The sequence below is a fragment of the Cyprinus carpio genome, chromosome A23, assembly GCF_018340385.1.
Source record: "Cyprinus carpio isolate SPL01 chromosome A23, ASM1834038v1, whole genome shotgun sequence".
NCBI classification, from domain to species: Eukaryota; Metazoa; Chordata; class Actinopteri; order Cypriniformes; family Cyprinidae; genus Cyprinus; species Cyprinus carpio.
The window spans coordinates 7866059-7877876 of NC_056594.1; the positions used below are offsets into that span (position 1 = coordinate 7866059).

At 37.8% G+C, this 11818-nt stretch overlaps 1 protein-coding gene across 3 annotated transcripts; it reads left to right on the top strand.

The window, feature by feature from the left end:
* The first annotated feature begins 162 nt into the window (after positions 1-162).
* Positions 163-8624, top strand: LOC109057993 (microtubule-associated protein RP/EB family member 1-like). Of its 3 annotated transcripts, none has more exons than XM_042712879.1 (7): positions 163-309; positions 1452-1575; positions 1840-1985; positions 2260-2458; positions 4881-4987; positions 5388-5540; positions 6603-8624. In XM_042712879.1, the coding sequence occupies exons 2-7, from the start codon at positions 1455-1457 to the stop codon at positions 6651-6653; spliced, it is 777 nt and encodes a 258-aa protein (XP_042568813.1). In that variant the 5' UTR covers positions 163-309; positions 1452-1454; the 3' UTR covers positions 6654-8624. The 3 variants fall into 3 exon arrangements, with proteins under 3 accessions (XP_042568813.1, XP_042568811.1, XP_042568812.1); XM_042712877.1 differs by lacking the exon at positions 163-309 and adding an exon at positions 361-420; XM_042712878.1 differs by lacking the exon at positions 163-309 and adding an exon at positions 551-583.
* The last annotated feature ends 3194 nt before the right edge of the window (positions 8625-11818 follow it).

The window sequence follows — 11818 nt, forward strand, 5'->3', positions numbered from 1 at the left end:
ATTTAAGCGTGACCTATTCTTTGCGCATTTGATCAGTTACGGTTCTACACGGATCTGTCTTTCTACATTAAATACATCAATAATTATTTATTATTATTTATTTAGCTTTTACATCAATAAAATCTTATTTTAGCATAAATACAACTCCCTCAATATATTACCAAATAAAAGCAGTGAGACGGAAAGACTCTTATTTTGTCAAGGATTTTGCCACAGTATTTTCCTTACGCATCCGTACGTGATGACGCAAGTCGCCCAAAGAACAAACCGACGCATGATCTGAGAAAAAGAGGCGCCGGCGAATAAGAGGTAAAACTCGGATGAGAAATCTGAAATACCGTTAGATATTCTTCTTTTGCTTTTATCTGTAAATTAATGACACGGAGAGATAGCACATGTCGTGACATCGTCGTTAAAGGGGTACATACCCACCGGGAACGGTTTTGTTTTAAACGAGTGCGCTGAAATGACCGTTTAGCCCCGGCCGCTAACGGAAGCTGCGGATGGTTTATGGGACAAAGAATTAGCTGGGGCTTGTCTTATATTTCACTCGGTACTCTGGTCTATGAGGCCGGTGTTTGAGGTTTGAATAAATACGTATATATTCATTTTAGCCTCCTTGTTGAAATAATTCCCGGTGGCACGTCTGTATTAATGGTTATAGAGGGGAAGGCGAGGCCTGGATATAGAGGAGCAGCTGAGGCGCTGTGTGCCTGAAGGGCTGTGTCTCAAAATCATGCGAGCTGCCTAAAAAGAAAGCATTTTGGGCGTCAAAGGCGCATTATAATCAAATTAAAATGACTTCGAATAGAATGCTCTCTAGGTAGGGCAGCTTATTAGGTTTAAGGGCATGATGGACAAAGTGACTGACATTACTGCTGTCTCTTTCTCGACATTTCTTAGCTGTCTGGAGACTCTGGCTGGCTTCATGCCATCACGATATATTACAAATCTGCTCTTCTGCATTAGTGTATATCACACAGTGTGGGTTCACCCAGAGGCACATCTTCATAGTGCTCATTCTGTGGAATACCAGTGCTTTTGGTGACTTGAAAGACTATTTATTTCTTAAAAGCAAGAACAGTGTGTTTGGTTTATGTACGTTATATTGTGTTTATGTGGTTGGTTTTGTTTAGGTGAATGATCCAGCTATACAAAACCAACCACATAAACCAGACACACTGTTCAAAGAGGAAATCTGAGATTTATCATCCGTGATGCACACCCATGTGATAAAATATGTCATTCCAGTGTTTGTTTCTTTATACTCCATCACGGTTAATGTGTGATAATTGAGCATCCTTGATAGTAAAACTGAGATTTTGACAGAATAAGTCTCATTTTACGTTCATTAATATTATATGGCCTAGTTTCAGCACTATTGATCTTCAGTCTACGTCAGCACATGGTTACTCATCGTGATGTCTCATTTGTCTTTTGCTTCATTTTAGGACATGGCTGTGAACGTACATTCCACTTCAGTGACTAGCGACAATCTGAGTCGCCATGACATGCTCGCGTGGATCAATGAGTCTCTACAGATGAACTTCACCAAGATCGAGCTTTTATGTTCAGGTGAGTTGTAATATATAATGCTTTATAGTATAAAGTGCAACAGCTGGGTTCTGAAAGTAAAAAGTCCAATTTTTTTTTCATAAGGAAATTTAAAGAAATAGCTGGTTGGATTGGTTTAATAAAGACTTTGTAAAAATCCCTGTAAGAAAATGAATGGAAAAGTATTTCTGGAACCAATGCTTCTAACGGTGTGCACTAATGCACTTTATAATAATACATGTTTTGGAGTAATGGAAGCATTTTATAATCTGATTTTCTTTACAGGTGCAGCCTACTGCCAGTTCATGGACATGCTGTTTCCGGGCTGTGTACCTTTGAAGAAAGTTAAATTTGGTGCAAAGTTAGAGCATGAATACATTCACAATTTTAAGATATTGCAGGCCGCCTTCAAGAGAATGGGCGTTGACAAAGTGAGTTGCTTAATTTTTTTTTTTTTTTCCCCTCAAGCTTATCTGCACAAGTAGTGTTTGTCTGGTCAGGTTGAACAAAGAGATTAAGCAACAAGCCACTTAGGATTATCATTTTATCACAAAAATTATAATCACTAGAGTATGCTTTCATTATTGGAGTTTGGAACCAATTATACCTTGTAGACGTTTCTGGTTTTTGTTCTTTGAATTCACTACTAAAACAATGACCCTAATAGATCCGTGAAATGATATTTGAATGTGTTTTCACCTTCAGATTATCCCGGTTGACAAGTTGGTGAAGGGCAAATTTCAAGACAATTTTGAATTTGTTCAGTGGTTTAAGAAGTTCTTTGATGCTAACTATGATGGAAAGGACTATGACCCAGTGGAAGCGCGACAGGGCCAGGACACCATGCCTCAACCCAACCCCTCCATGCCTGCCCTCAGCAAGCCCAAAAAGATCATGAATGCAGGTTTGTTGCATTGCACCGATTGTTTGCACCTCGTAGTTTGATCTCAGGATTTAGGATTAAACATATTTTTATGTCTGCCCAAAACGCATTCAAAAGTTTGGGTTCAGTAATATAGATGTTTTTGTTTGTTTGTTTGTTTTAATAAATTAAAGGGCTAGTTCTCCAAAAATGAAAATTTGCTCTTAATTTGCTCACCTTCAGGGCATCCAAGATGTAGATTTTTTTTTCTTTCTTCAGTAGAACAGTAAAAAAGACTTTTAGCTGAAAACGTGGTCCTTGGTGATTCATTAAATGCAAGTGAATGGCTACTGTCACTTTGAAATAAAAAAAGCATATCAGGCAGCACAGAATTAAGATTTATGGCTCCTTATTATATATTAAGGTCTTATAAAGCAAAACGATCAGTCTGTTTCAAGAAACCCAACATTATTTACATCGTTATTACCTGTAATTCATAGCCTCTGGCAAGCAGTCCTGAGCGTGTTCACCAGAGTCTGGAGCATGAGCTTCCTGAAGCGTAATGATATATGTGCAGGAGTAAACTCAGAAGTGAGCTGACGCTGTGTTTGTTTACAGCACAGAGCATACCTGTGTTGTATTGTTCATCATAATTGTGCTTATCCCTTAAAAATCTTACTGATCATTCTGTTCTTGCCTTCGGTTTGACGCTTAAAACGTCTGTGTTCATTGGCTTACTGCAGTCCATCAGTCTTCTGTTAAAGGGATACTCCACCCCAAAAGGAAAATTTTGTCATTAATCACTTACCCCCATGTCGTTCCAAACCCGTAAAAGCTCCATTCATCTTCGGAACACAATTTAAGATATTTTGGATGAAAACCGGGAGGCTTGTGACTGTCCCATAGACTGCCAAATAAATAACAGTGTCAAGGTCCAGGAAAGTATGAAAGACTTTGTCAGAATAGTCCATCTGCCATCAGTGATCCAACCGCAACGTTATGAAGCGACAACAATACTTTTTTTATGCAAATAAAACAAAAATAATGACTTTATTCAACAATTTGTCTTCTCTGTGTCTCTCCACATCAGCGTAGCGCCATTTTGGTGTATCTGAGTTGTACGCAAGCAGCGTACGCTCTTCTGTGTCAGCCGCGCCACAAGGATACGCCAAAATGGCGCTACGCTGATGTGGAGAGACACAGAGAAGACAAATTGTTGAATAAAGTCGTTATTTTTGTTTTATTTGCATAAAAAAAGTATTGTTGTCGCTTCATAACGTTGCGGTTGAATCACTGATGGCAGATGGAGTATTCTGAAGATGTCTTTCATACTTTCCTGGACCTTGAAACTGTTATTCATTTGGCAGTCAATGGGACAGTCACAAGGCTCCAGGTTTTCATCCAAAATATTTTAAACTGTGTTCTGAAGATGAATGGAGCTTTTACGGGTTTGGAACGACATGGGGGTAAGTGATTAATGACAAAATTTTCATTTTGGGGTGGAGTATCCCTTTAAGACTGCCACACCAGCTGCTGTAATTGGTATGAAGATGTGTCTTGGGTTTTTGGGCTTTTAAGTGTCTTCAGTGTCTGTAGGGGATTCAAAAGCTGGCACACTTTGAATGTAGTTGCTATAGTTTATGGAAAAGTTTCAGTCTGGTCCTGTTTCTTCTGATACATCTCACTCTCTAGTTTCAAGTTTCAGTTTATTTATATAGCACATATAAAACAGCCTCACAGCTGACCAAAGTGCTGTACAGAGATTTAAAAATAGTAAACAATTATAAAAATCAGCACAGCTAAACAATCTCTCCTTACCATCTGCTCACTGATGTCTAGTCAGTACAGACAATGAGAGGTGTCAGCTAAGAAATACACATGCAACATGGTTGCAGTCGCTGGAGAAGCTGACCTTGTTGCAGTCGTTCTAGTAAATTGGACGTTTAAATGATTTTTAAAAGTCATAACATTTAATAGTTTTAAGTGTGAACAAACCCACCCACATAGAAAGTGCTAGACTGAAACCCCTCAGAGAAGGGAACATGTGTTAAGTCTGATATGATTTTAGACTGTCATGGTTATGTTCGTGGGCAGGCATAAAAGCAGCATGAAATGATCTTCACATCCCATCTTGCTTTCATAATCTGACATGTTTCCAAATTAAACTGCATATTCAAGGAGAAACACTCAATGACTTAATTCGTTGAGAATTGATTTAAATTGTGAAAAGTGAGCATCACCATACCAGAAGTAAATGGGTCCATTTTGATTTCATATTGTTTTTATTGCCAGCTTTTTGCTTTCACTTCACTGCAGTAAAATACTTTATTTTCAATGCATTTCAGTAGCAGGTCCAGTGATGTTCTGTTATACACTGTCAGAATGTTATTAACTACTTGTCGCTATTTCCTGTATTTCAAACTAATTTGTTGGTCTCTTACTACTTATTGCTTATTCCCAACAGCACCACAGCGAGCAGCGGTTGCCAAGGTAACACCCAAGATGGTGCCTAGCTCTGCGCGGAGACCTGGTCCTGGTGGTGATGAGGAAAGGGCGGAGCTTATTCAAGAGGTTTGTTATACTGTGTACACTCTCACATTGTATTAAGTTGCGGTCACAGTTTTTGTTAGCAAAATCAAGATGTTTAAATAGGAATCCATGCAATCAGGAATTGTGCAGGGGGAAAAAGATTTCCCCATGGAAAAAAACGTAGCACCTTACTCATCAAAAACTGACTAATGCCCTCAACATACCCCTCAAAGTTTGTCTAGTGTCTGCACTATTTCTCTCCAGAAGTTAAAATGTTGTACTTGTTTAAAATAGAGTTTTGGGTATCTTTTAACCCCATCATTTGCACTTGTCAACATGCATACAGTACAAGTTGAAAATGTGTCATCAGCAAAGCACTTAGTACGCTAACGTAAGTATACTTTGGGCTTTATGACTGAAATGTTTATTTGGTGACTTTCAGTTAAACATCTTGAAGTCTACAATCCAGGACATGGAGAAGGAGCGGGACTTTTACTTTGGCAAACTGAGGAACATTGAGCTGATCTGTCAAGAGAAGGATGGTGAGGGAGACCCCACCCTGCAGAGGATTGTGGATATTCTCTATGCCACAGACGTGAGTCAAACACAGCCACAGTCTTACCAAAGAGAAACACAATATAGTACTAGTAATTGACAGTGTTCCTACACTTATTGACCAATGAATTCCATGACATCTCCATGACCTTTTCATATATTAATATATATGGTTATGATCCCTGGCCAGTTTGGTATAATTTTAGACTTCACCCAAAATTGAAAAATCTTTCACCCTCATGCCATTCCAAACTCACATTTATCTTGAATATAAATTAAGATATTTTCATCAAACCTGAGCGATTTCTGCCACTTCATTGAACGTCAATTCCACCAAAACTTGGACTCCTTTAAATAAAGACATTGTAAATAAGAATAAAAAAGATTAAGTCTTCTGAAGATGCATGTTCATTTTATATGAACAAATTTAATTTGCTTTTTTTCACACAGAGCTCATCAAATATTGTAAAGAGAAGCATAATTGTAATGCAACCTCATTAGTTCCTGGGCAAGCATGTTTGAGCCATTTTGGATGTGCTTTATGACTTCTACCAGTCTCCTTGTGAACTTTGAGGCGGCACAGTTTCGTGAAATTGAGTTTTTAATGGAAGGACAGAAATCTTTCAGGATTCATTAGATATATTTGAATTTATGGTTAAAAGACAAATAAAAACTGGAAATGATGACAGAATTTTCATTTTTGGGTGAACTGTCCCTTTAAGCTGATTGTATTGGTGAAATGAGCTATTAGTAGTCAGTTGTGATTTGTTTCACGATTGAAAGCCTCCAGTGTCAATGGTAAATTAAGTCAAATTCAAAAATAATTTTTTAGAATTTTACTTCTATAAATAAATTTAAAAAAAATGTTTTTTGATGGACATCATAGTATTCCCAAGTAACAGAAAAAGTGAGTAGACATGTTGCAGATCCACATTAGTTAATTCATTCATTCACTGAACTTCAGACACTGAGCTGTTCTGGAGAATGTTTCCTGGCTAACATCATCTGCTGTGGAAAACTGGAACAATCTTTAAATGGCAAGACTTTTCTTATCAGTCTGTCTCTCTCTCTTTGTCTCTTTCTCTCTCGGTTGCTGTCTCAGGAGGGGTTTGTCATACCAGACGCTGAGTCAGAGGACCAGGAGGAGTTCTAATGCTTGTGATTCGTTGCAGTTGTACCCTCCTCTCACCTTTTTCATTCCTGTCCTCTCCACACAGTCACTACCCCGCCATCCACACATCATATTACGCATTTGGACTTTTCCGAACAAACTTCATACTGAACCCCATTGCATCTGCTAAAGCATGCACAGACACATTTAATGTTGAAAGAACTGTTTTAATGCCCTCAGACCTCTGGCTGCCACGATACTCCTGTTTCTCTCAGAGGGATAGTGTGTTTCCTGTCTGTAATATATGATCTAACATTGCTTTGCTCTTTCAGCAACTTCAGACACCTGCAAATGTATTTATCTTATTTTAAATGTCTCTGAAACGTCTTGGACACATGCTCTGTAGTGATTTATAGTGGCGTCTCCCCCTCACTGCTGTTACATATCTGTGATCACGTCTTATTCAGAACCGTACCTTACTGACACAAAACCGAGGGACGGAATGATAAACGTGCATTAGTTCATTGCAAAAACCCTCTCACTTCCTAGTTTCTACTCATGGTTTTGGTGCTTGCTTTAGCGTAAGGCAGGTAGCAGTCACCACCGCTCCAGTCTATCCTCAGTGACTGTGCCTTATACAGACTGTCTGGAGGGAGTGGACCCAGTCTGACGTTGGTCTTTTCTTTGTGTTACGGATGTTGTGAAGCGTCGTTTTCGAGTCGACGCATGTACTAACACTCAGTCGTGCGCTTTGGCCTACAGGATGCTGATGTACTGTGGCACCACGGTTGCACGAGTTTAAATATTTTTATTATAATTTTATTGCTTTCATTTTAAATAATTATTTGTATGAAGTTAGTAGCCACTACATTGATGGACTCCGCCAAAATTTGAGTTACAAGACAAACACTGCCCATTTTCTACCTGTTTTTACTGCCTTATATTTAATGCGTTTTTCCGTCCTGTCATCCGCACTGTCTCTTGGCAGATGTTTGTAATTCAAGTTATTAAAGTTTTAAATGTAATTTTTTCTTTTAATATTTTTTTTTTTTGTAGAAGTAGTAGCAGCAGAAGCAGAATAGTGTTTATTTCAGACATAAATCATTTAAATACACAAGATGAGAACATGAAATCTTTTGAGTTATTTTAAAATATTGCACTCTTTCAAGACCATTCCCTAAAAAAGCATGTCAAGCTGATGATACAAATCCAAAAACACTACAAATATCAACTAAATGAGCTTTTTAGATGAAAGTTTTACTTCTCGCTCATTTTCTAAAAGCCTGAGTTCTGAATTTGATCTATACGAGTTACCTTTTTTTTTGTTAATTTGTCATTTTTAGGAGATTCAACATGATTCTGACTTTAGATCACTGTGCCAGCTGTGACTTTCTCCGACATGTAGCTTCATTGTTTTCATGTGCACTGGTCATTCTCAATCAAATATGATTTTTTTTCTGTGTGTGTAGTTCTCAATGTTGCTTTTTACATCAGTAGCGCATGCAAAACCGGCAATCAGAGTTGTTATTGGTGCTAGAAATACTTTGACCCTTAAAACCTTGCCTGTTTGTGCTAGAAAATGTTTTTGGTTCACTGGATTAGAAATATTGCTGCAGTTGGGTGAATATAACAGTGCTGGATCTGTTCTAAATAGGAGACAATAGGAAAACAAGTGACACTCACATTTCTGGGCTTGCATTGACAAATATCCCATTGTAGTTTCACATAAGCCGAATTGCTAAATATTGGCACAAGGTGGATGCAAGTAAAAATGTGGACGGAAGTAGTTTGGAAGCAGGTAATGTCTGTTGAAGGCAGTGATTGACCCTTCCTACCTTCCCTTTGATGCTCTGTGGCCTTTAAGAACAATCTGTAGCGAAGGTACTCAGTACATTGTGGGCCCCGCACCACGAGCAAACTGTCTCTCTCCCTGTTTTTGTACTTGCAGGCTGTTAAGAGTTCCACATTTTTATCTGAAGTCCATTTCTTACAATAAAACCGTATTTACATGTCTTTCTGTTGGTCTCTTCATTTCTGGTGATTACAGTTTTCCACATTTTTGAACAATAGTAAAGACATCAAAACTGGAATGATTCAAGTATAGCATATATAGAAAAAATATAAAAGAAATACTTTTAAATAATGCCTGAGACTGGACATGTTGCTTTTCCCTGTATACCTTGGTTAAATGCTCTACTGTTTCATATTGATGAAATCGCTGATTCATTGTTCTTGTTGAGCCCTTTATAGTCTAGGAAACATGACCACTAGGTGACAGTAGTGATCAATTATAATCAAAGTTAAAACAGTTGGACTGAAAGTACCATATATATATTGTTAGCTTTACGTGCAGTATTTAACTTTTTTTTTTCTTCAGTTTTAGGATTTTATTTATTTATTTTAATTATCATTTTTCAACTGATATTTATATTTTATATTATTTCAGCTTTATATAAATTGAAAAAATATTTTCAATGGTTTTAGTAAATCACAACATAGGTGCAATGGTAAATTTTACATTCACTCAGTTGTGTTTTTGGCTTTACTGTGACTTTAACTTGAGCACAGTTTTGACAGAGTACCTGTATTTTTGCTGTATATTTAACTCTTAAACTGTCCATTCATGCTCCAATGTGGCTGAATTAAAACAATTCAGCAAAGAAGAGTGGGCCAAAATTCCTCCACAGCGATGTGAAAGACTCATTGCCAATGATCAGCCAATCAGAGCTTGATCATTTAAAGCAGCAGATGACAAAACTGCAGCACATAATACAGAATGCTATTCGTCCTTTGGTGTGTAGATGCTAATATCTTGTTAACAGACAGTTTACAATAAGTTTCCATTAGTTAATGTTGGTTAATGTGTTAAAAATATTAACAGATACAACTTTTGACTTTGATAATATATTAATAAATGGTGACATTAATATCAACTATGATTAATTAATGCTTTAGAAGCATTTTTCTAATGTAGTAACTCTTAGCAAATGGAACCTCATTGTAGAGTGTCACCATTATCCTTGGTTTCTTTCTTTTTTCTTCACCGTGTTACCAGCGTAAGACTATGTGGTACAGATCATCAATAGCTCCAGTGATGCTGTGATTCAGTGAGAGAGCAGGGTGAAGGGGGTGAAATGAGTTAGCCTTTTTTATTCTGCCCAATTAATTTATGCGTTACACCTCTAACAAAAGACTCGTCTTGCTTCCTGTCAGACACCAAAGAGCTGCAACCAATGTAGCCCTTCAACATGATCATCTTGTGTCTGAAAACACCAGTCACTCGCTAATGCTAATCACTTTGTTAGGTGTGTGCATGCTAGTGGAAATATGTGTTTATCACATGTCTTTTGCATGTGCGTGTTCCTTGTAAGATATATATATATATATATATACTCTCTCATCATCATAAGGGCTGTAGAGTGTCGTCTGTCTGGCTGAAATGCTTCACCGCTCACTTAGCAAGAACTCCGGCCCTTAGTTCCTTATCCGCAGTTAGCGCTCTGATTTTCTCCATTCATGCAGACTGAACTTAAAAGCATGTGATCTTAACAAAACTGGGGGAAGAGCAAGAGGAAGCACTGTTTTGTTAAATCGGTTGTTGAAGGGAGTGTGAAAGATGCTTCAAACCTGTATGAACTTGCCATCCAGTCAGACGTGACGCTCACATGCTAACACAATAACCTCTCTGGGAGAGATGCCAGTACAATAAAACTAGATAGGAACTATATGCCTGTAGGCCATATATATATATATAGTTGGTGAAACTTTAATGCCGCACTCCTCACTCGTGTCTTTGCTAGGGGCTACATAAACTGAGGTCCTGTCTTTTGCTATTTCCTTTAATATGAGTTTGGTTTCAAGAGGATTTTTCTGCTCTTTATTGTTCGTGCTGCAGGATGCTGATCGCAGGATATCTGTCTCTTACATCAACATACTCCAAACCATATCATAGTGTTTGTGAAGAGGGAGGCACAAACGTTGAGTGTGCTTTTGTCTTTTTCACATCAACATGCTCCACACTATCTCATAATCTGTTTGTGGTGTTTGTTAAAACTCACACAAAAAAAAACAGCTGAAAAAAAAAAAAATCTCAAAAACATAAAAGAAAACAGAAAATCAAATATTCCCACTACAAGGCAAAAATAACAAAAAATATAATTAAATGTAAAGCATAGACTAGTAATAATTATAATTATATTATAAATATAAAAAATAATATATGAATATAATATGACTACACGGTGGTGTTTTTTTTTTTTTTTTTTTTGGCATTTGTCACACTTGAATGATTCAGATCAAACAAATTTTAATATTACACAAAGATAACCCAAGTAAATACAAAATGCAGTTTTGAAATAATTATTTAATTTATTAAGGGAAAAAAGCTGTCCAAACCTGCCTGGCACTACGTGAAAAAGTAATTGCCCCATAATTCTAATAACTGGTTGTGCCACCCTTTGAAGCAACAACCGCAATGAGCTTGAGGTCACAAACTGACAGACGGACATTCTCCTTCTGATAAGAGTGCAGAATTCATGGTTCCATCAAATATGGCAAGTTGTCCAGGTCCTGAAGCTGCAAAACAGCCCCAGACCATCACACTACCAGCACCATGTCTGACTGTTGGTATGATGTTCTTTTTATGAAATCCTGTGTTGCTTTTACGCCAGATGTAATGGGACACACCTTCCAGAAAGTTCAACTTTTGTCACATCAGTCCACAGTATATTTGCCCAAAAGTCTTGAAGATAATCAAGATTTTTTTTGGCAAATGTGAGATGAGCCTTTGTGTGTTCTTTTTGGTCAGCAATGGCTTTTGCCTTGGAGTTTTTGCCCAGTCTCTTGGATGCTCTTTTTTTGCCCAGTGTCGTCGTTGTGCTCTTGGAGTCATTTTAGTAGGCTGCCCACTGGGAGGTTAACCGAGGCAAGTTTTCTCCATTTGAAAGTGAAAAAAAAGCAGTTCTTCAGATGGTTGTTCTGGGTCTGCATTTTATGACCTCCTGGATGGAGTCGTCGTTGTGCGATCTTGCTCAGTAAGTCATGGTATTGAAGATAGAGAGAACTACATGCTCCCCCCACCCACAATCTAGAAATGGCTTTATAACCCTTTCCAGACTGATACATGTCAACGTTTGTGGATAATGGCTCTGACCGTGGTTCACTAGAGACCCAAAGCCTTAGAAATGGCTTCATAACCCTTTCCAGAC